General features: G+C 49.5%; 1 protein-coding gene and 1 non-coding gene across 7 annotated transcripts in view; both read right to left on the bottom strand.

Annotated features, from left to right (window-relative positions):
- Window positions 1–565: 565 nt before the first annotated feature.
- NCAN (neurocan) overlaps window positions 566–24,311 on the bottom strand; it is a 41,472-nt gene continuing 17,726 nt past the window's right edge. For 3 of the 6 annotated variants that reach the window (XM_015123427.3, XM_077978496.1, XM_077978498.1), the window contains 7 exons: window positions 18,983–19,099; window positions 17,797–17,910; window positions 14,277–14,435; window positions 11,991–12,073; window positions 7,373–7,517; window positions 3,935–4,117; window positions 566–3,032 (listed from right to left, as the gene is read on the bottom strand). In XM_015123427.3, the coding sequence (XP_014978913.3) occupies window positions 2,887–3,032; window positions 3,935–4,117; window positions 7,373–7,517; window positions 11,991–12,073; window positions 14,277–14,435; window positions 17,797–17,910; window positions 18,983–19,099 (947 nt within the window). In that variant the 3' untranslated portion in view covers window positions 566–2,886. The remainder of the gene's footprint in view (window positions 3,033–3,934; window positions 4,118–7,372; window positions 7,518–11,990; window positions 12,074–14,276; window positions 14,436–17,796; window positions 17,911–18,982; window positions 19,100–24,311) is intronic. The other 3 variants (XM_002808182.4, XM_077978497.1, XM_077978499.1) reach the window with 1 other exon arrangement.
- LOC114674238 (U6 spliceosomal RNA) lies at window positions 20,257–20,360 on the bottom strand. Its single transcript, XR_003725255.1, has one exon. It is a non-coding gene; the product is annotated as a U6 spliceosomal RNA (small nuclear RNA).

Below are 24,311 nucleotides of genomic sequence, written 5' to 3'. Positions count from 1 at the left end.
TACTACGCCCAGCTAATTTTTTGTATTTTTAGCAGAGATGGGGTTTCACCGTGTTAGCCAGGATGGTCTTGATCTCCTGACCTCGTGATCCGCCCACCTCGGCCTCCCAAAGTGCTGGGATTACAGGCATGAGCCACCGCGCCTGGCCTAATTTTTGTATTTTTAAAAGAGATGGGGTTTCACCATGTTGGCCAAGATGGTCTCGATCTCTTGACCCTGTGATCCGCCCAGCTTGGCCTCCCAAGGTGCTGGGCGCGTGAGCCACCGCGCCTGCTCCCTTCTGCAAGAGGACTTTTGCTTTTGCTCTTTCCTCTGAGTGGAATGCCTTTCCTTTCTTTCTCTCCTCATCTAGTTAATGCGACTTCTCCTTTAGATTCTATTCCCCTCCTCTGGGAAGGCTTCTCTGACCACCCACTAAAGACCAAATCTTCTCTGTTCACCACTATCTCCCCAGCACCCAGTACTAGATCACCCTGGATCACAATAGCTGCTCAGTAAATACTTGCTGAATGAATGAATGAATGAATGAATGAATGAATGAAGGCATCAGGTGGTGACAGGCAGGTTGAACTGTTAAAAAATTTATTAAAATGTCCAAGAAGTACATTAATATCCACAGTGTCAGATACCACAGACTCACAGAACACTGCAGCTCACAGCAAAACCAGCAGGACTCAAAGCCGTTCACACACACACACTCATGCGTGCCACGCACATGGCACACGCAGACACACACGCACATCCCAAAGGGAAAGATCAAAAGACAAACCACCCACTTTAGAAAAGACCAGAGCCCCCTCCCACCGTGGAGCCGAGGTGGGGGCAGGGCAAATGGCTGAGGGGCGCAAGGGCAGGCAGCATAAACCAAGACCCCCAAAAAACATTGCATCCCCAGACCCCTGCATCCCCAGCCCCCACAAACAAAGGAAAATTTTTGTGTGACATGGATGACCAAAGATGTGTTATTATTATTATTTTAAACTAAGAAGAGTTATCAAAGTAAGAAGACAAACCTCTATCCCTGGGTTTTCTGAATAATAACCATAATAAGATAGATGTCTACAGGGAGGAAGATTGAAGACAAAGATCAGGGTTCAGTTTACACTTCTTAACCATCTCCTAAATGTGTATGAGGGTGCAATTATGTTTCAGTCTCCTCTCCAGAGTCCAGAGCAGGATTTGGGTCAGAGCCAAGATAGGAGTTGGCTCTGACTCCTGGATTTGGAGTAAGGATCTGGTGATGAAGATCAAGTATAAGGAGAGCCACAGTTCCTTACTCCAAATCCTTACTCCTGTCGTGGTTGTGACTTCAAGCCAGTACCTTTCCTTTATATCTGAGCCTCAGTTTCACTGTGTGTAAAATGGGAAAGTAACAGTTTCTAAGTCAATGGGCTATTGAGAAAATTCAAGGAGATTGTATGTAAATCCTTAGCATGGTGTCTACTTCTTAGTTGTCAATGGTCATTATTACTTCCCAGAAGGGATTCAGGCTCAATTAACACATTTCTTTCTTTACTGAACCCCTAGGAGGTCCATGCATTTTCTTATTTTTCTTTCCTGAAGAGGGCCATTTTCCACAGTGTTTTTAACCCTAATCCACAGATTTTACCCAGACTGCTGAAAGTGGGTAACAGACATGGAGGAAAAGCTGTGGATCTTTCCTGCCAGAGATGAGGGAACTGGATCCTGGCCTCTGGTGTGGAGAGACCTTCCACAGGTTGCACATTTGGGGGAGGAAGACAAGGTGAGTTCTTTCCCACTTAAAAAATTAAAATCTACAAGAGAAAAATGTGTATGTGTGTGTGTGTGTGTGTGTGTGTGTGTGTGTGTGTGTGTTTCAGTTTTAACACTGAGCATCTCTCTACAATATGACTGCAGGTAGGTGTCACTACTTCAAGTTTTAAGTGTTTCTAGACCACCAGGCAATGGCCAGGGAAAAGGGTGGGGTGGGGCAGGGGTGGGACCCAGGGCAGGGGCACTACCAATGTCTGCTTGAGGACTGGGTACGGGCACTGGGCTAGAAAACTTGGCAGCACCTCCTTGGTCCAGGAAGGAGGTTCTTTGTCTCCCTGAGAGATGGAGGGGGAAGAAATCTGGGCTCATCTAGCCCTAAATATCCTCTCGTCTATTTGTGTGAAAGAGATTAATCACACATGCAGAACCACCAAATCTCAGCACTGGACTAGACCTGGAAGGGTTAGCAATACACTCTCCCTCCATCACCTACATATTGCTTTGATTATTCTCACTCCTAACTCTGATGGCATGGAGGGAGGTTGTCCTAAAAACATCCCTAAAATGCAGTACATCGGATTTCCACACTGTATGTGTTTATCCACCAAGACCAAAGACGGAACTTGGGCTGAAGCCCAGGGTAAAGGGAGAGCTGTTGTCAGGTTCAAAAACAGTGTGCTTCTGTGTAGCCTTCTGTTCCCAAAGCTAATGACCCTACGTCCAGGCTTCTTCCTGGATTTAGGAATTCAGCCTACATTGACTAAGTCTGAATTTCTGGTGTGAAAAGCAATTCCTTCATGTGAATGCAAACATACACTCATGCACCCTCATCAAGGCCTGCTTCAATCAGCCTGGCAAACAAGAGACCAGACCAATGAGCTTTGCTACTTGTGCTTCCCTCAGCTGGGAGACGCTCCCAGAGTTCAGCCAGACGAGAATGGACTTTTCAGACACCTGGCTCCACCTGCCAAGAGGATCTTGCGTATGTAAAAAAAGGGAAGAGGAGCTTTGTACAAAGGATTATGTGTGGGGGGATGTGGTTTGGGGTTCGGGGACTTCTGGACTCTCTTGTTTCTCTGGGTTCTGTCTCCCCAGGGGAAGGCTCCAGAGGAGGCGTGGGAAAGGTGTTGTGCTTTCTTTTTTTCTGGTTCTTCAGCAGAAATTTCCTTCATCCTTCTCCCAGTCCTCCATTGGGTGTTTCTTGTGTTTTCTGCGCTCCTTGTGGGATTTGTGGTGGTGATGCTGGTGGTGGTGTTGGTGGTGGTGGTGGTGTCGCCGCATCCGATGTGAACGTCTGGCTGCAGGGAAGTGAGGGAGGACAGGGAAGGGACAAAAGGTGGTGAGAAGCAGGTGGCCTGATGCATGGGTCTCCTCAGGAGAGAAAGTAGAGGAAAGCGGCCAGACATGAGGGCTCATCCCTGTCATCCCAGCACTTTGGGGGGCCAAAATGGGAGGATCTCTTGAAGCCAGGAGTTTGAGACCAGCCTGGGCAACATAGCAAGACCCTGTCTCTACAAAAATCAAAAAATTAGCCAGGCATGGTGGCACATGCCTGTAGTCCCAGCTATTTGGGAGGCTGAGTTGGGAGGATCCCTTGAGCCTGGGAGGATGAGGCTACAGTGAGCTGTGGTTGAGCCTCGCACTCCAGCCTGGGCAACAGAGTGAGACTCTGTTCCAAAAAAAAAAAAAAAAAAAAAAAAAACCAAAAACCAGGCCGGGTGTGATGGCTCACGCTTGTAATCCCAGCACTTTGGGAGGCTGAGGTGGGCAGATCACCTGAAGTTAGGAGTTCAAGACCAGCCTGGCCAACATAGCGAAACCCTGTCTCTACTAAAAATACAAAAATTAGATGGGCATGGCGGTGAACACCTGTGATCCCAGCTACTCAGGAGGCTGAAACACAAGGATCGCTTGAACCCGGGAGGTTTCAGTGAGCTGAGATTGTGCCACTGCACTCCAGCCTGGGCAACAGAGCAAGACTCCATCTCAAACACACACACACACACACACACACACACACACACACACACACACACAAATGAAGGAAACATCAGACAGGCTGGTAAGTTCTTACTTATCTGCAAGGCTGTATTATCAGGCAGACATTAAGCCAGATCAATGCGTGGAGTAATAGGATGTCTTAATTGGAAACTAGAAATACCAAAAACCTATGTTGAAGTCTCTGGGAGAAGCTACTTACGTTTGGTGCAGACAATTTGGGGCCTGTCCCACTTGCCATTGCTCCGGCATCGAATGGTGGCCACATGGTGCTGGGCAAATCCTTCATTGCACTGGTACCTTATAGTGGCATGGACATTGTACTTGGCCTTGCGGGTACCGATGAGTGAGGCATTCTCCACTGCTGGAGGGGGACCACAGAGCACTGGGACAGAGGAATCTCCGGTGAGAGAAGTGCTCACATCTGGGCTAAACTAGTTGTTGTTGTATGAGACAGAGTTTTGCTCTGTCACCTAGGCTGGAGTGCAGTGACGCACTCTTGCCTCACTGCAACCTCCGCCTCTCTGGTTCAAGCGATTCTCCTGCCTCAGCCTTCCAAGTAGCTGGGATTATGGGCACCAGCCTGTAATCCACACCTGGCTAATTTTTGTATATATTTTTTCTTGTTTTCAGACAGGGTCTCACTCTCTCTCCCAGACTGGAGTGCAGTGGCGTGATCTTGGCTCACTGCAACCCCTGCCTCCCATACTCAAGTGATTCTCCTGCCTCAGCCTCCCAAGGAGCTGGGATTACAGACATGCACCACCATGCCTGGTTAATTTTTGTATTTTTAGTAGAGACCTGGTTTCGTCATGTTGGCCAGGCTGGTCTTGAACTCCTGACCTCAGATGATCTGCCTGGCTTGGCCTCCCAAAGTGCTGGGATAACGGGTGTGAGCCACTGTGCCTGGTTCTTGTTTTTAAAAGAGGGTCTTCCTCTGTCGCCCAGGCTGGAGTGCAGTGGCACAATCACAGCTCACTGCAGCCTCAACCTCCCAGGCTCAAGGGATCCTCCCAACTCAGCCTCTCAAGTAGTTGAGACTACAGGTGCGCACCACCAAGCCTAGTTAATTTTTTGATTTTTTGTAACGATGGGGTCCCACTATGTTGCCCGGGCTGATTTTGAACCCATGGGCTCAAGCGATCCTCCCTCCTCGGCCTCCCAAAGTGCTGGGATGACAGGCATGAGCCACCATGCCTGGTGGCCGTAAACTTGTTTTGAGTTTTATTGGAAATGATACCTGCCTCAGCACGTCAACAGGTCTTTGCCCAGTTCTGATCTCACAGGGCTGGAAGTGACTGTGTCTGTCTGTCTCTTCTACCCAAATCAGCAGCTCCTTAGGGACAGCAACCTCCTGGCACACCTCACTATCTAATTCTTAGGTAGTGCACAATGGGAGTGAAGGAGACAGAAGGCAAGAATAATTATCTAAGCAAATAAAAGGCTGGGTGCGGCAGCTCACACCTGTAATGCCAGCACTTTGGGAGGCTGAGGCGGAAGGATTGCTTCAGTCCGGGAGTTTGAGACCAGCCTGGGCAACACAGCAAAACTCCTGTCTCTACAAAAAAATTTAAAAATAAGGTCTGGGTGTGGTGGCTCATGCCTGTAATCCCAGCACTTTGGGAGGCCGAGGTGGGCAGATCACAAGGTCAGGAGATCGAGACCATCCTGGCTAATACGGTGAAACCCCAAAATACAAAAAATTAGCCAGGTGTGGTGGTGGGCGCCTGTAGTCCCAACTGCTGGGAGGCTAAGGCAGGAGAATAGCGTGAACCTGGGAGGCAGAGCTTGCAGTGAGCCAAGATCGCACCACTGCACTCCAGCCTGGGCGACAGAGCAAGACTCCATCTCATAAATAAATAAATAAATAAATAAATAAATAAATAAATAAGCCAGGCATGGTGGTGTGCACCCACAGTCCCAGCTACTGGTAAGACTGAGGTAGGAGGGTTACTTGAGCCCTGGAGTTCAAGTGATCTGCAGTGAGCTGTGATAATGCCGCTGTACTCCAGCCTGGGCAACATCGCAAGACCCTGTTACAAAACTAAATACATGAATAAATGGGGAGGGGGGAGGATGTGAAAATTGACAAAGAAATGGAAGCAAACACGAACAAAAGTATAAGAGAAAGGTGGACATACAAATGTATACAAATGATTTCTTTCATATATAAAGATCTCTTAAAAATCAGCAAGATCAAGTCAGTTCATAGGGAAAGACATACATGCCAACAGCCTGTCAACATATAAACAGTTGGTTAGGCCAGGCATGGTGGCTCACACCTGTAACCCCAGAACTTTGGGAGGCTGAGGTGGGCAGACTACTTAAGGTCAGAAGTTTGAGACCAGCCTGGTCAACATGGTGAAACCCCATCTCCACTAAAAATAAAAATAAAAAAAAATTAACCAGGTATGGTGTGTGCCCATAATCCCAGCTACTCGGGAGGCTGAGGCAGGAGAATCGCTTGAACCTGGGAGGCAGAGGTTGCAGTGAGCTGAGACTGTAACACTGCACTCCAGCTTGGATGACAGAGTGACTCCATCTCAAACAAACAAAAAACAATTGGTTATTCTCATCCTTAAAGGCATGCAAACTAAGATAACAATGACATACTATCTTCCTCACTTAGATGAACAAAGAACAAAAGTTTGAGAATGTGCAGAGTTGGCAAGGGTGGGAGGAAACAAGCACTCTCACACGCTGATGGAAAGTGAGAACTGGCTGGGCTGACATTTACCAACTTAAAAAGATGAAAGCCGGGTATGGTGGCTCACACTTGTAATCCCTGCCCTTTGGGAGGCCGAGGTGGGTGGATCACCTGAGGTCAGGAGTTCGAGACCACCCTGCCCAACATGGCAAAACCCCCGTCTCTACTAATAATATAAAAATCAGCTGGGCGTGATGGCATACGCCTGTAATACCAGCTTCTCAGGAGGCTGAGGCAGGAGAATCACTTGAACCTGGGAGGTGGAGGTTAAAGTGAGCTGAGATCACGCCACCGCACTCTAGCCTGGGCAACAAGAGTAACACTGTCTTCAAAAACGTAAATAAATAAATAAAAATAAAATAAGAATAAATTTAAAAATATATATATAATGCCACCCACCTCGGCCTCCCAAAGTGTTGGGATTATAGATGTTAGCCACCCCGCATGGCCTATTTCCAGAACTTTTTCATCACGACACACCAAAATTCTGTATCCATTGGGCACTAGTGACTCCCTCTTCTCCCGACCCCTGTCCCCTAGCAAACACTAATCTACTTCCTCTATCTAAATTTGCCTACTCTGAATGCTTCATGAAAAAAAAAAAAGAATCAAGCCTGGGCACAATGGCTTATGCATATGATCTCAGCACTTTGAGAGGCTGAGGCAGGCAGATTACTTGAGCCCAGGAGTTTAAGACCAGCCTGGGCAACATGGCAAAACCCCATCTCTACAAAAAAATACAAAAATTATCTGGGCAGGTTGGTGCATGCCTATAGTCCCAGCTACACGGGAGGCTGAGGCAGGAGGATCGCTTGAGCCCAGGAGGTGGAGGCTGTGATGAGCCATGATTATGCCACTGCATTCCAGCCTGGGCAACAGAGAACCAGTGAGCAAAAGTGACAGAGAGGAAAAGGAGCAGGGGGCACCGCATACCTGTGCCCTTCTTGCAGACATAGGGTAGGTTGTAGTTGCAGGGGACATCGTTCCAGCGCCCGCTTTCATGCGCCACCATCACCACACAGTCCTCGCCACCCGCAAAGAAATTGTCCGGCTGGTTCTCTCGCCAGTTCTCGAATTGCTGCAGGAATAGGGGGCGGGGAGTTGTTCAGGGGACCTCTGTTGCAGCCCAGGTTCTGGCACTTCCTGCTGTGGGACTCCCCTGGCCAGACCCCTCAAACTCACAGGGATTCAGTGTTCCCATCTCTACAATGGCCACTGTCCTGCCCATCCTGAGGGGGGCCACCACTGTCATCCAAGCCACCATTCCTGTGGCTTGGAAGCTGCATCATCCCCCTCCCTGGTCCTCCTGCCTCCCTGGGTGCCTGGCCGCACCCAGTTCATTTTCAACATGAATCAGTGTTAGATAAATGGTGGGACAAGGCCGGGCCTGGTGGCTCATGCCTGTAATCCTAGCACTTTGGGAGGCCACGGTGGGCAGATCACCGGAGGTCGGGAGTTCGAGACCTGCCTGGTCAATATGGTGAAACACCGTCGCCACTAAAAATAAAAAAAAAAATTAGCCAGGTGTGGTGGTGTGCTCCTGTAATCCCAGCAGGACAATTTCTTGAACCTGAGAGGCAGAAGTTGCAGTGAGCCAAGATTGCGCTATGGCACTCCAGCCTGGGCGACAAGACCGAGACTCCGTCACACACACAAAAAAAGATAAATGGTGGGACAAATGGTGATCTCAGCCCGAAGTCCAGGAGGACTTCCCTAAGGAGACAATGTGAGAGTTAAAGAATCAAAGATGGTAAGGATTCAAGGCCGGGCACGGTGGCTCACGTCTGTAATCCCAGCATGTTGAGAGGCCAAGGGGGGCAGATCACTTGAGGTCAGGAGTTCAGGACCACCTTGGACAACAAGGTGAAACCCTGTATCTAATAAAAATACAAAAATTAGTCGGGCACGATGGTGCGCGCCTGTAGTCCCAAGCTACTCAGGAGGCTGAAGCAGGAGAATCGCTTGAGCCTGGGAGGCAGAGTGAGCTGGGTTGCACCACTGAACTCCAGCCTGGGTGACAGAGTGAGACTCTGTCTCAAAAAAAAAAAAAAAAAAAAAAAAGTAGTAAGGGTTCAGACAGGGAACAGCATTCCTAGCAAAGGGAACCACCAGTGTGAAGGCTCAGAGGCAGGACTGAACTTGAACTTGTTCTGCTTGAGGAACAGACAAAGCCTAGTGAGGCTGGAGCTGTGTGATGGGGCTGGGGTATGCTCAGAGAGTGGAGAGGGACCAGATCTTGCATTAGAGGAAAGGAGGTGAATTTTTAGAAACGGTGGCAAAATATATATAGCACAAAATTCCTAATTTTAACCATTTTTGTTTTGTTTTGTTTTGAGACAGAGCCCAGGCGGGAGTGCAGTGGCGCGATCTTGCTCACTGCTACCTCCACCTCCCGGGTCCTGGTTCGAGCAATTCTCCTGCCCCAGCCTCCCGAGTAGCTGGGATTACAGGCATGCGCCACTATGCCCAGCTAATTTTTGTATTTTTAGTAGAGACGGGGTTTCCCCATGTTGGCCAGGCTGGTCTTGAACTCCTGACCTCGCGATCCACCCACCTCGGCCTCCCAAACTGCCGAAATTACAGGCTTGAGCTACCACACCCAGCCAATTTTAACCATTTTTACGTGTGCAGTTTATTTTTATTTTTATTTTTTTGAGACAGAGTCTGTATTACTCAGGATGGAGTACAGTGGTGCGACCTTGGCTCACTGCAATTTCTGCCTCCCAGGTTCAAGAGGCGGTGTGCAGTTTAATACATTAATTACATTCACAATGTTGCATAACCATCACCATTATTTCCAGAACTTTTTTTTTGAGATGGAGTCTCTTTCTGTCGCTCAGGCTGGAGTGCAGTGGTGTGATCTTGGCTCACTGCAACCTCCAGTTTCCGGGTTCAAGCGATTGTCCTGCCCCAGCCTCTGAGTAGCTGGGATTACACATGCGCTCCACCACGCCCAGCTAATTTTTGTATATTTAGTAGACACAGGGTTTCACCTGACCAATAGGTCAGGCTGGTCTTGAACTCCTGACCTCGTGATCCACCTACCTCGGCCTCCCAAAGTGTTGGGATTACAGGCGTGAGCCACCCCGCGTGGCCTATTTCCAGAACTTTTTCCTCATGACACACCAAAATTCTGTCCCCATTGAGCACTAGTGACTTCCCCTTCTCCCGACCCCTGTCCCCTGGCAAACACTAATCTACTTCCTGTCTCTAAATTTGCCTACTCTGAATGCTTCATGAAAAAAAAAATCATACAACAGCTGGCCTTTTATGCTTGGCTCATTCCATGTTTTGTTTATTATTTTATTTTATTTTATTTTGGAGCCCGAGTCTCGCTCTGTCTCAATTTTTGAATTTTTTGTAGAGATGGAGTTTCGCCATGTAGCTCAGGCTGGCCTCGAACTCCCAACTTTAGGTGATCCACTCGCCTTGGCCTCCCAAAGTGCTGGGATTACAGGCATGAGCCACCCACCGCACCCGGCCTGTTTTGTTTTGTTTTGTTTTGTTTGAGACAGCGTCTTGCTCTGTCACCCAGGCTGGAGTGCAGTGGTGCAATCATAGGTCACTGGAGCCTCGAACTCCTGGGCTGCAGCGATCCTCCTACTTTGGCTTCCCCAAAGTGCTAGGATTACAGGTGTGAGCCACCACACCCAGCCTCTTTTTCTTTCTTAGTATAAAATTTTTTTGTTTTGTTTTGTTTTTTAGAGATGGAGTCCTGCTCTGTTGCCTAGGCTGGAGTGCAGTGATGTGATCTCGTCTCACTGCAACTTCTGCCTCCCGGGTTCAAGTGATTCTCCTGCCTCAGACTCCCAAGTAGCTGGGATTACGGGTGCGCGCCACCATGCCCAGCTAATTTTTGTATTTTTAGTAGAGATGGGGTTTCACCACATTGGCCAGGCTGTTCTGGAACTCCTGACCTCAAGTGATCCGCCTGCCTCAGTCTTCCAAAGTGCTGGGATTACAGGCGTGAGCCACTGTGCCCGGCCTGTTTGTATAAATTTAAAGGGTACAAGTGCAATTTTATTACATGCATATGCATATAATAAAATATATATTGTCTACTAGCAAAGTCTTGGCTTTTAGTGTATCCGTGACCCGAATAATGTACATTTTTGTACCAGTTTGAATCTCTGTTTTCAATTCTTCTGAGTATGTATCTAGGAGTAGAATTGCTGGGTCATATGGTAACTCTATGTTTAACTTTTTATTTTTATTTTTATATTTTTAGAGACGGGGGGTCTCACTGTGTTGCCCAGGCTGGATTCCAATTCCTAGGCTTAAGTGATCATCCCGCCTCAGCTTCCCGAGTAGCTGAGACTACAGGCGCGTACCACTGTACCCAGCTTCTATGTTTAACTGTATGAGGAACAGCCAGATTTTTACATAGCGGGAGAAGGGGAATTTTTATCTTGAGAACAATGGAGAGTCTGGAAGGGCTTGAAGCAGGGAGGATGCTGACCTAATATGTTTTTAGAGACAGGGTCTCGCTCTGTCACCCAGGCTGGAGTGCAGGTCACTGCAGCCTTGAACTCCTGGACTCAAGTGATCCTCCTCAGTCTCCCAAAGTGCTTGGGATTACAAGCATGAGCCACCAGCCTGGCCTAGAAATTTTATATATTTATATATATATATATATTTTTTTTTTTTCTTTTTTTTTTTGAGACGGAGTCTTGCTCTGTCGCCCAGGCTGGAGTGCAGTGGCGTGATCTCAGCTCACTGCAAGCTCCGCCTCCCGGGTTCATGCCATTCTCCTGCCTCAGCCTCCCGAGCAGCTGGGACTACAGGCGCCTGCCACCACGCCTGGCTATTTTGTTGTATTTTTTAGTAGAGATGGGGTTTCACCATGTTAACCAGGATAGTCTCAATCTCCTGACCTCGTGATTCGCCCGCCTTGGCCTCCCAAAGTGCTGGGAGTACAGGCATGAGCCATCATGCCCGGCCTATATATATATATATTTGTTTTGTTTTGTTTTGTTTTGAGACAGAATCTCGTTCTATCATCACCTAGGCTGAAGTGCAGTGGCGTTATTTTGGCTCACTGCAACCTCCACCCCACAAGTTCAAGCGATTCTCGTACCTCAGCCTACCGAGTAGCTGGGATTAGAGGCATACGCCGCCACGCCCGGCTAATTTTTATATTTTTAGTAGAGACGGGATTTCACCATGTTGGCCAGGCTGGTCTCAAGTGATTTGCCCACCTTGGCCTCCCAAAGTGCTGGGATTACAGGCGTGAGCCTCCATGCCCAGCCTAGAAATGAGAATATTTGAGAGACTATGGCTGGGGGACCAGGCAGAGTGAGTAGGGGAGGCGTCAGACCCTAGTCTGAGGTTTGTAACCTCTGCAGCTAGGTGGGCACAGTCTGTTTACCTGGGCTGGGGAAGTCAGGGGAGAAGGCCTTTACTTGAAGCTCCTTTGCCAACTCCAGCATCTTAGAGCCACTAGAGACCTTTGACACCCAATTGAGATAACTTTGCACAAAAGGGTAAACTGAGGCCAGATGGCAGGCCTGATGCAGCTCAGCAGCCTAGGCCTGCAGCCCCCGCCACTCACCAGCCCGGTGTTGTCCGTCCACTGGAAATCCCTCTCCACGATCCTGTCGTTCAGGCCGATCCACGTGTTTTCGTGCCCAAAGCCTGCAGGGTCGGGGGTTGTGGGTCTGGGTGTTCACCCATGCCTCTTCCAGCCCAGGGCGGAGGCGCAGGTGAGATGGGGTAGGGTGTGGGAGGAAAGAATTCCTCACCTTCCCCAGCCTGGAGGTGGGCTGGGTGGGGGGAAAGATCTAGAAGGTGGAAATCAAAGGGGAAGAGGCGGGTACAGGGATGGAGGAGGATCCAGAGCCCCTTCCTCAGCCTCTCTATGGGCGGGGGGCCGGGTGAGGTATGTGTGGGAGGGGAAGACCCAGTCCCTTCCTCAGCCTGGAGGTGGGCTGGAGGTTGAGGTGGAGAGCGAAGGAGATAGAAGTGAAGTTTACAGAGGTTAAGGAGGACACAGGTGCCCTCCCCCAGCCTCTGTAAGAGCTGGAGAAGGGAAGTGGGGGGAGGGAGAAGGAGAGAGAAGAGGGGGAGGAGGGAGAGGAGAAAGGAGGAGGAGTGAAAGGGAGGAGGGGCAGGAGTAGGAAGAAGGATGGGGAGGAGGGAGGAGGAATGGAAGGGAGGAAGAGGAGCAGGAGGGAGGAGGGGGAGGAATGAAAGGAGGAGGGGGAAGAGAAAGGAGAAAGATCAGTGGAAGAGGGAGGGGAGGAGTGAGAGGAAGGATGGGGAAGAGAAAGGAGGAGGAAGATGAGTGGAAAGAGGCGGCAGAGGAATGGGAGGGAGGAGGGAGAGAAGAGGGAGGAAGAAAGGAAGGAGAAAGGAGGAGAAAGATGAATGGAAGGAGGAGGGGAAGAGTTGGAGGGAGGTGGGAGAGGAGTGGGAGGGAGGATGGGGAGGAGAAAGGAGGAGGAGTGGAAGGGAAGAGGAAGAGCAAGAGGGAAGGGGGAGGAAAGGGAAGGAGGAGGAGTAGAAGGGAGGAGGCCTGGGGAGGAGCATAAGGGAGGAGGAGACGAATGGGAGGAGGAGGAGGCAGGATGAGGAAGAGAAAGAAGGAAGAAGATGAGTGGAAGGAGGAGGGGAGGGAAGGGGGAGGAGAGGAGAGAGGAGGAGGAGGAATGGGAGGAGGAGAGGGAGAAGGGTAGGGAGGATGAAGAGGCGAAAGGAGGTGGAAGATGAGTGGAAGGAGGAGGAGGGGGAGGGAGAAGGGGAGGACTAAGAGGGAGGAGGAGAAAGGATGGGAGGAGGAGGGAGGAAGAGGAGTGGAAGGAGGAGGGGAAGAAGTGGTAGGGAAGATGGGGAGGTAGGAGGGAGAGCAAGGAGGAGGAGGGTCGGGGGGCAGGCATGAACCCCTCTCCCAGCTTCAGTGTAGGCTGCAGGTGCGTCCTCACTCCACCCTCCGAAAGCAAGGACTCTGGCTACCCTCTTTTAGAGGGGTGAGGCATGGGAAGAACCGGAATTAGGCCCAGGCTATGCCAGGGTTTGTGGCCAGGAGAAGCAGGAATAAACCCAGGCACTGTCACATCTTTGCAGAAATGAGAAGTAGGGGACAGGAGACACCAGTGGGCGCTGGATGGGCAGACAGATGAGAAGGCGCGAGCCAGTCACTCAGGAGGGAGTGGCCCGGTGGGATACGTCAAGGAAAAAGAAACAAGCGAACCAGGGAAGGAAGAAACGAAGGAGTCAACGAGAGATGGGATGGCGGCAAACAGAATAAACAGAATAAATGGATGGATGAGCAAAAGGCAGAGGGATAATGAATAAATCAATAAGTCCCAGATTACATGAATGCAACACTTGTCTCTCTCCTAGGTCTTTGCAAGGCTCATTCCTTATTTCATCCAACACATCCCAGGTACTTCCCCCATCACCCTCCATCTCTTGGCCCTGTTTTGTTATCAGCACACATAGGATCCGTTGAATTACAGTATAGACTTATTCACTTAGATATTTACTTGTTTGTCTATATCCTCCCCAAGAAACGGTCACTCCCTGAGGACAGAGCAAAGTCAGCATTGATCACTGCTATGCTGTGTCAGTGTTCTTGGAATGGTGCCTGGCACACAGCAGGTGCTCAGTAAATATTTGGTGAATGAATGAATGAATGAATGAATGAAGTGAATGTATGAATTAACAAGTGAATTGACAGATTTCATGCATTAAGAAGCAGTCAGGGCTTGCATTAATCAACACAGCTTTGGAAAGGTGACGTCTTGAAAACCAGGGAAGGGATGCCCTGGCAAAAGGACTACAAGTGCCACCCCTGCCCACCCTCCAGGCAGGTGGCCCCCTCCCCCAGAGCCCCTACTATTAATGAAGCTGTGCTCCTCTGGTGAGTGGACGCTGGTCAGGTGGCCGGAGCGGCGGCGGCAGTCCCTCTCGGCATCTTCCCATGCCCTCCGGTGGGCAAAATAGCGGTAACAGTGGCCCTGGAACTTGTGCCAGCCGCGGTCACAGCCCTCGGTGTCTGGGAGATGGGATAGGAGCGTGAGGGGGGGCTGGCCTTGGCCCAAGGCCTACCAGCGTGAGCACAGCCAGCCCACCAGAGAGAGGGCCCAATCCAAGGTCACTGTGGGGCGAGATCACCCCTCTCCCCATGCCTGGCCCCTCCTCCTGAGGCTCTGCTCTCCTGACCCTTTCACCTCCCATATTGACTTCTTTTTTTTTGGACAGGGTCTCACTCTGTTGCCCAGGCTGGAGTGCAATGGCACAATCTCGGCTCACTGCTACCTCCGCCTACCACACTCAAGCAATCCTCCCACCTCAGCCTCCGGAGTAGCTGGGATTACAGGCATGTACCATCGTGCTCAGCTAATTTTTGTACTTTTAATAGAGATGGGGTTTCACCATGTTGGTCAGGTTGATCTCAAACTCCTGGCCTCAAGTGATCTGCCCACCTCAGCCTCCCAAAATGTGGGGATTACAGCCGTGAGCTACCACACTGGCCAAATCTTAACGTCTTTTCTTTGTTTCTGGAAGAGATTTAAGTGGGAGATCAGTCTCTGACACCCCCTCTCATTCCAGTGCTGAAATCTCCTTCTCTGATGTCAGGGCCACATCCTTTGTATGGACATGGGAGCTCAGACATTTCTCCACAGAAGACATACAAATGACCAACAAGCACATGAAAAGATGCTCATTGTCAATGTCAAAACCACCATGAGATACTTCACACCCACTAGGATGGAGATATATATATATATATTTTTGAGATGGAGTCTCACTCTGTCGCCCAGGCTGGAGTACGATGTCTCGATCTTGGCTCACTGCAGCCTCCACCTCCCAGGTTCAAGCAATTCTCCTGCCTCAGCCTCCTGAGTAGCTGGGATTACAGGCGCGTGTCACCACACCTGGCTAATTTTTGTAATTTTAGTAGAGACAGGGTTTCTCCATGCTGGCCAGGATGGTCTTGATCTCCTGACCTCATGATCCGCCCGCCTTGGCCTCCCAAAGTGCTGGGATTACATATAATTTTTTTTAAAGGAAAAGTAGGCTGAGGATGGTGGCTCAGGCCTGTAATCCCAGCATTTTGGGAGATCGAGGCTGGTGGATCACTTGAGGCCAGGAGTTCAAGACCAGCTTAGCCCCATCTCTACGAAAAATTAAAAAAAAAAAAAATTGAGTCAGGTGTGGTGGTGGGTGCCTATAGTCCCAGATACTGGGGAGGTTGGGGCATGAGAATCACTTGAACCGGGAGGTGGAGGTTGTAGTGAGCTGAGATCACACCACTGCACTCCAGCCTGGGTGACAGAGTGAGACTCTCTCAAAAAATAAAAAGAAAAAGAAATTAAAAAAATAAAAATTAGCCAGGCATGGTGGCACGAACCTGTAGTTCCAGCTACTGGGTAGGCTGAAGCAAGAGGACTGCTTGAGCCTGGGAGTTCAAGATGACAGTGAGCTATGACTCTACCACTGTACTTTCCAGCCTGAACACAGCATGAGAAACTGTTTCAAAAAAAAAAAAAAAAAAAGACCAAGCACAGTGGCTCATATTTGTAATCCCAACACTTTGGGAGGCTGAGGCAGAAAGATCACATGAACCCAGTAGTTTGAGAGCAGCCTGGGCAACATGGCAAAACCCCATCTTTAAAAAAATAAAAAATAAATAAAAAAAAATTAAACCTAGAGTTACCATATGACCCAGCAATTCCACTCATCCATCAAACCATGAATAGATAAACAAAATGTGATATAGCCATACAACGGAATACTACTCAGCCATGAAAAGGAATGAAACACTGATTCATATTACAACACAGATGAACCTTGAAAACATGCCAGGTGAAAGAAGCCAGACACAAAAGACACATATTTTGAGATTCCACTTATATGAAATGTCTAGAACAGGCAAATCCACAGAGACAGAAAGCAGATTAGCGGTTGCCAGGGTCTGGGGAATGGGAATAGGGAGTGACCGCCTAGTGGGCACAGAGTTTCTTTCTGGGGTGCTGAAAAAGTTCTGGAACTAGAGAGAGGTGATGGCTATACAACATTGTGATTGTACAGAATGCCACTGAAATGTACACTTTAAAATGGTCAATTTGGCTGGGCTCAGTGGCTGTAATCCCAGTAGATTGTGAGGCTGATGTGGACAGATTGCTTGAGCTCAGGACTTCAAGACCAGTCTGGGCAACATGGTGAAACCTTGTCTCTACAAAATATACAAAAATTAGCCAGGCATGGTGGCATGTGCCTGTAGTCCCAGCCTACTGGGGAGGCTGAGGTGGGAGGATCACTTGAGCCTGGGAGGTCAAAACTACAATGAGCCAAGATAGCACCACTGTACTCCAGCCAGGGTGCCAAGGTGAGACCCTGTCTCAAAAAATAATAAATTTAGCTAGGTGTGGTGGCGCGTGCCTGTAATCCCAGCTACTCGGGAGGCTGAGGTAGGAGAATCACTTGAACCAGGGAGGCGGAGGTCGCAGTGAGCTGAGATCACGCCACTGCACTCCAGCCTGGTGACAGAGCGAGACTCTATCTCAAAAAAATAAAGTAAAATAAAATAAAATGAAATAAAATAAAATAGGGCAGGCACAGGGGCACATGCCTGTAATTCCAGCACTTTGGGAGGCCAAGGTGGGTGGATCACCTGAGGTCAGGAGTTCAAGACCAGCCTGGCCAACATGGCAAAACCCCGTCTCTACTAAAAAATACAAAAATTAGCCAGGCATGGTGGCAGGCGTCTGTAATCCCAGCTACTTGGGAGGCTGAGGCAGGGAGAATTGCTTGAATCTGGGAAGTGGGGGTTGCAGTGAGCCAAGACGGCATCATTGCACTCCAGCCTGGGTGACAGAGTGAAATTCCACCTAAATAATAATAAAATAATAAAATAAGGCCGGGCGCAGTGGCTCAAGCCTATAATCCCAGCACTTTGGGAGGCCGAGACGGGCGGATCACGAGGTCGGGAGATCGAGACCATCCTGGCTAACACGGTGAAACCCCGTCTCTACTAAAAAAATACAAAAAACTAGCCGGGCGCGGTGGCGGGCGCCTGTAGTCCCAGCTACTCGGGAGGCTGAGGCAGGAGAATGGCGTGAACCCAGGAGGCGGAGCTTGCAGTGAGCTGAGATCCGGCCACTGCACTCCAGCCTGGGTGGCAGAGCAAGACTCCGTCTCAAAAAAATAATAATAATAATAATAATAAAAATAAAATAAAATAAAATGGTTAATTCTATGTTACGCACTGTTTGTCTAAAAAAATAATTTATCTTGTGTCAGGCTCACAGCCATGGAACTGGAGGCAGGGACCTAGAGTATATGGGGAAGCCTGTGGCTGGGCACCCAACCCCACTCTTGGAACTGTTTCTGGGGTTGCAACAGAAACTCACCTTTCTCGCAAAGGCTGCCCCCATAGCTGGGGAGGCAAAGGCAGACAAAGCCGTTGACCTCATCGATACAGGTGCCTCCATTCTCACAGGGGCTGCAGAGGCAGTCATCAATGTCTGGCAGAGAGAAGAGATTGAGTCAGAGGTCAGCTTCCCCTTGGCTCTGAGCCTCCGCAGGAAACTAAGCAGAAGATGGGGTCATAGTACTACCATCCATCCTGGACCTCAGTGCAGCAGTCGCAGTCTGCACAGATGGCCCAGTGACTCTGCAGGCAAGGGGGTGGAACCTCATACAATTAACATAAATTAGCATTAATGAGAGCAGATGCCATTGGGGCAGCTGAGAGCCAGGATGTGCAGACTATTCTCCCTGACTCTAGAGAAGTGAAGATTATACTCTCAAAAACAGGCTCATAGAAAGCTGAAGTTGGAGTCTCTTTTAGGCATTTGCAAAGACTTGCACAGAGTCACAAAGCTGTTTGTGGGTAAAGCTAGATATTCATTGAGTTCTTCTTCTACCGGTCCATGTGTAGACAGTGCTTGAGGCACGTATGGTACTGGGCAAGTCACTTTCCCTCCTTGAAACTCAGCTTATTTTTTGGAAAATGGTAATAATAATGGGCTCCTACTCAAGGTGATTGTGAGTAGGGAAGCAATAGAAGAGCTCAATAAATTATATCATTTATATTTATTGTTATAATTCTGTAATCAGTCTTGTGATTGTGAAGGTTGTGAAGTCAAGATGATGCACAGAGCTCAAGAAATTATGTCACTTATACTTGTTGTTGTAATTTCATAATTGGTAGTATTTCTTGTGTTGGGCTTTGAAGCTAGCACCCAACAGTTCTGGTGGCAGTGCTTATACCTCCCACCCACCCAGGAAAGGGCAGGATCCCCAAAGGGCCTTTGCAGGGAGGAGTCTCGGACATATCATTCCTTTGTCTTTCCCTTCCCACCTCTGACTGGTAGTAATGGGAGACAGCACACCAGAGATGAAAGCTCAGCTGTTTGATTCTGGATCCACTAACTGGGCTGATTTAGCTGGATGTAAGGACTGGGGTTTGGGAATGGAGCATCTGAAACCAGCTTTTTGTGATCTCTGAATTCTGAGGGCATGGTTGCTGGAGTACAACCCAAGGCTCTGGAGTCAAACAAATTCAGATTCAGATCCTGAGTCTGGGGTACTCACCAATCTCACAGTTCTCTCCGGCGAAGCCCTGATCACAGCTACAGCCATACATGGTGCCATTGGCATTACATGTCCCTCCATGAAGACAAGGGTTGTTCTCACAGGGATCTGAGTGTGCTGCAGGATGGATGGGTAGTATGGGGAAGAGTCAAACCACAGATCTTTTGCCTTCCTGGAATCAAGACTCCAGGCCCCCAAACTGCTTTAATCAAACCCTCCCTATGGAGTCCTCTTTATAACTTCCCCAACCAGTGGTCACCAACTCCCTCTCATATGCCCCCTGTTACGAGGAGTTTACTCCTTCCAGAAACTGCCCCAAAGCATCTGTGGACTTCCCTGCCTGTAGCAAAGTCCTTCCTCAGCCTGAACTGGAATGGGGCTCCCAGAGACCAGGGCTGCCTGAAGGACCTCGTAGAATGTTTCTCCCAGAACACAGGCTTCTGTGTCCTCCCTGACTTAAGTGTCCTTCCCCTCCTTTGGGCACACCCTGTTCATCACTGTGCTTCTCACAAATTGGGACACAGGAGTAGACATAGGTTCTAGCCTGGGCGACATAGTGAAAAAAAAAAAAAAATCCTCATCCTGCCCCAGCCAACACAGATCCTGTCAGGGCAGCATCTGACCATTCCACTGCACAGTAGAATTAAATTTTTAAAAAATTAAATTAAAAAACAAAAAAGGGCCGGGCGCGGTGGCTCACGCCTGTAATCCCAGCACTTTGGGAGGCCGAGGCGGGCGGATCACAAGGTCAGGAGATCGAGACCACGGTGAAACCCCGTCTCTACTAAAAATACAAAAAATTAGCTGGGCGCGGTTGTGGGCGCCTGTAGTCCCAGCTACTCGGGAGGCTGAGGCAGGAGAATGGCGTGAACCCGGGAGGCGGAGCTTGCAGTGAGCCGAGATCGCGCCACTGCACTCCAGCCTGGGCGACAGAGCGAGACTCCGTCTCAAAAAAAAAAAAAAAAAAAAAAAAAAAAAAAAAAAAAAGAGGCCAGGCACCGTGGCTCACGCCTGTAATCCTAGTACTTTGAGAGGCCAAGGCAGATGGATCACCTGAGGTCAGGAGTTCGAGACCAGCCTGGCCAATATGGGGAAACCCATCTCTACTAAAAATACAAAAAATTAGCTGGGCGTGGTGGCAGGAGCCTGTAATCCCAGCTACTTGGGAGGCTGAGGCAGGAGAATCCTTTGAACGCCGAAGGCGGAGGTTGCAGTGAGCTGAGATCGCGCCACTGCACTCCAGCCTGGGTGACAGAGTGAGACTCCATCTCAAAAAAAAAAAAAAAAAAGAATGAAATGCTTCATTTTTTGCACAGGGGCTGTGCTAATCTTCTCTGTATTGTTCTAATTTTAGCATATGTGCTGCTGAAGCGAACACTACTTTACTTTTTTTATTAGAACAATCGTTTCTTGTCTGTATCTCTCCCTAGAGCACTGGTGTTCCATATGGCAGCCACATATAGATATTCACGCTTAAATCAATTAAAGTGAAATAAAAGTAAAAACGTCATCCCTCAGTTGTCCTAGCCACTTTTCAAGTTAGCGTCGATAGAGAACATTTCCATCCCTGGGAAAGTTCTAGACTGTTGCTCTAGGACATCAGTTTTCAGAGGACAGGGGATTTGGTTTGAACACAGGTTCCTGGACAGAGCAGGCACTCAGTAATTGCTTGCTAAAGGAATGAAGGTGGCAGCTAGCCCTCCTGAGGTAGCTGAGGCCTGTCCCTGGGGTGACCCCATGGATGGCAAAGGGGCTTGTGGATGGCAGGGCCTGTGGCTGGACGATGGCCCTGCACGTGTGTGCACACGCACAGGGCTGCCAGGCGGCGGGACGCATGAGCCCCGCCAGGTGCCCTGCGCTGCTGACACCTGCCCACGGACTGGCGGTGACTCAGTCACTCGCTGGTACTGCATTTATTTTTGGCTTCATTAGCATTTCTTCTGCAAGCGGCGGGTGGGTAGGCGCCTGGGTCTCCCCAGCACTGCCCGCCAATCTCCGTCCTGCTGCCTCTGGCTTCATTGTGGACCCCAGGATCCAGAAAAGTATAAGACAGACCCAGCCTCAGCCCAGGTGCAGCTCCAACCCCCATTTACTTAGTGTTCCTGTGTGGTCGCCCTCCCACCTCTCTGACTGCCCCTTCTCTATTTATTTGGGCATTGAACTTCTTCCCTTCTGATCGTCTTTCCAGGGTTGATCCCCACATAGCCCCTCTCTTCTCTCACCACCACCCTAAGATTATTACTATTTTTTTTTTGAGACGGAGTCTTGCTGTGTCCCCCAGGCTGGAGTGCAGTTGCATGATCATAGCTCACTGCAGCCACAACCTCCCAGGGTCAAGCGGTTCTCCCACCTCAGCACCCCTGAGTAGCTGGGACCACAGGTATGCACCATGCTAATTTTAAAATTTGTTTTGTAGAGACGGGGTCTCACTATGTTGCCGAGGCTGGTCTCCAACTCAGAGCTCTGCTGAGGGCTCAAGTGATCCTCCCGCCTCAGCCTCCCAAAGTGCTGGAATTACAGGCATGAGCCATCACGCCCAGCCTCATGTACTTTTTTATGCCAATGAACTAAGCATTTCACAACCTAGTGACTGAGACAGAAGCCCTGTTTTCCAGCCAGGTGCGGTGGCTCTCGCCTGTAATCCCAGCACTTCAGGAGGCTGAGGCGGGCGGATCACTTGAGTCAGGAGCTCAAGACCAATCTGGTCAACATGGTGAAACCCCATCTCTACTAAAAGTACAAAAATTAGCCAGGGGGCCAGGCGTGGTTGCTCACGCCTGTAATCCCAGCACTTTGGGAGGCGGAGGTGGGCAGACCACGAGATCAGGAGATCGAGACCATGGTGAAACTCCATCTCTACTAAAAACACCAAAAAAAAAAAAAATTAGCCGGGCACGGTGGCTGGCACCTGTAGTCCCAGCTACTCGGGAGGCTGAGGCAGGAGAATGGCGTGAACCCGGGAGGCAGAGCTTGCAGTGAGCCGAGATCTCACCACTGCACTCCAGCCTGGGTGACAGAGCAAGACTCTGTCTCAAATAAATAAATAAATAAATAAATAAAATAACAAAAAATAAAAATACAGAAAATCAGCTGGGCGTGGTGGTGGGCACCTGTAGTCCCAGCTACTCAGGAAGCTGAGGCAGGAGAATGGCATGAACCGGGGAAGCGGCGCTTGCAGTGAGCCAAGATCACGCCACTGCACTCCAGCCTGGGTGACACAGCGAGACTCCGTTTCAAAGAAAAAAAGAAAGAAAGAAAGAAAAATTAGACAGGCATGGTGATGCATGCCTACAATCCCAGCATCCCAGCTACTCAGGAGGTTGAGGCATGAAAATCAGTGGAACCTGGGAGGCGGAGGTTGCAGTGACCTGAGATCACTACTGTACTCTAGCCTGGGAGACAGAGCAGGACACTATCTCAAAAAAAACAAAAGAAGCCCTGTGTTCAGACGACCTGGATTCAAACCCCAGGCTTGACACTCCCTTAGTTGCATGGCTGCACAAGGTACTTGACCTCTCTGTGTCTGTCTCCCTATCTGCAAAGTGAGGATCACACTGGAGCTTTTCCCATAAGGACATTAAAAGGATTAACCAAGATAACTCCAGTAAAGTGCTTTGAATAAACCAAGCACACTGGCAGTAACCCATAAATGTCAGCCTTTATGGATACAAGCGGCCCTGCCCCTGGGTCGGCCTGCCTCTGGGACATCTAAGAAAAAAAGATCTGCCAGGTGCTATGGCTCACGTCTGTAATCCCAACACTTTGGGAGGCCAAGGCGAGAGGATCGCTTGAGCCCGGGAGTTTGAGACCAGCCTGGATAACATAGGGAGACCCCACCTCTTCACACACAACCCCACACACACACACACACACACACACACACACACACACACACACAGAGCTGGGTGTGGTGGTTGCATGCCTGTAGTCCAAGCTACTGTGGAGGCTGATGTGGGAGGATCACTTGAGCCTGGGTGTAGTGAGCTATGGTTGCCCCACTGCACTCCAGCCTGAGCAACAGACCAAGACCCTGTCTGGAAAAAATAAAAAGGAAAAAAACCAAAATAAAATAGATCCCACCCCAACACAGCCCAGAGGTGACAGGCTGGATGATGAAACCTGCATCAGCTATTTCCATCATCATGACACTTTGCCTTCAAAAAAAGGGGCACCAACTTGGGCAACATGGCAAAAGTCTGTCTCTACAAAAAATACAAAAATTAGCCAGGCCTAGTGGTGCACACCTGGTCCCAGCTACTTGGGAGCCTGAGGCAGGAAGATCACCTGAGCCTAGGGAGGTCAAGGCTGCACTGAGCCATGATCCTGCCATTGCACTCAAGCCTAGGTGACAGAGTGAGACCCTTTCAAAAAAAAAGGCAGGGGCAGGGGGTTGCGGTAGTTAAACGCCAATGGTGTTAATAAAAGTGCGCAACTCGACCGGGTGCCATGGCTCACGCCTGTAATCCCAGCACTTTGGGAGGCCGAGGTAGGTGGATCACCTGAGGTCAGGAGTTTGAGACCAGCCTGGCCAACATGATGAAACCTCCCGTCTCTATTAAAAATACAAAAATTAGCCAGGCATGGTGGTGGGAGCCTGTAATACCATCTAATCAGAAGGCTGAGGCAGGAGAATCACTTGAACCTGGGAGGTGGAGGTTGCAGTGCGCCGAGATCACACCACTGCACTCCAGGCTGGATGACAGAGTGAGACTCAGTCTGAAAAAACAAACAACAACAAAAAAGTGTGCAACTCAGAAAAAAAGACTTATTAATTAGCTGCTTGTTTTGTTTTGTTAGTTTGATTTGAGGCAGGGTCTCGTGGTGGAGCTATCATAGCTCACTGCAGCTTGGCTAATTTCTTTTTATTTTTAGTAGAGATGGTGTCTTGCTATGTTGCCCAGCCTGGTCTTAAACTCTTGAGCTCAAGTGATTCTCCCACCTCAGCCTCCCAAAGGGCTAGGATGACAGGCATGAGCCATTGCATGCAGCCACTTTTTCGTTTGTTTGTTTTTAAATTTCATTTGGCCAAAAAACTCAGCTTCATTTGGCAGGACCTAAGAAGGGCTGGAATTTGCAGACTGAGCTGAGGCCGACCTGGCCCCAGGGAGAACAGGGCAGCTGATTTCTCTGGACGCTGCTGGCCACAGAGTAGTTAAGACTCAGGCTGACTTGGGCTCCAGTTGAGGTTTGACCACTGATTAGCCAAGTGGAGTTGTACCTCCCTGAGCCTCGGTTTGCTATCTGTAGAATGGGGGTGATCCTTGCCCCTTGTGTGCCTTCCCAGCACCCACTTTCCCTGTGGCTTGAGGTCCCCCATGAGTCAAATCAC

This window comes from Macaca mulatta, chromosome 19 (assembly GCF_049350105.2).
Source record: "Macaca mulatta isolate MMU2019108-1 chromosome 19, T2T-MMU8v2.0, whole genome shotgun sequence".
Taxonomy (NCBI): Eukaryota; Metazoa; Chordata; class Mammalia; order Primates; family Cercopithecidae; genus Macaca; species Macaca mulatta.
Note: the sequence above shows the minus strand (reverse complement) of the source record. Positions and strands in the feature narration are given on the sequence as shown.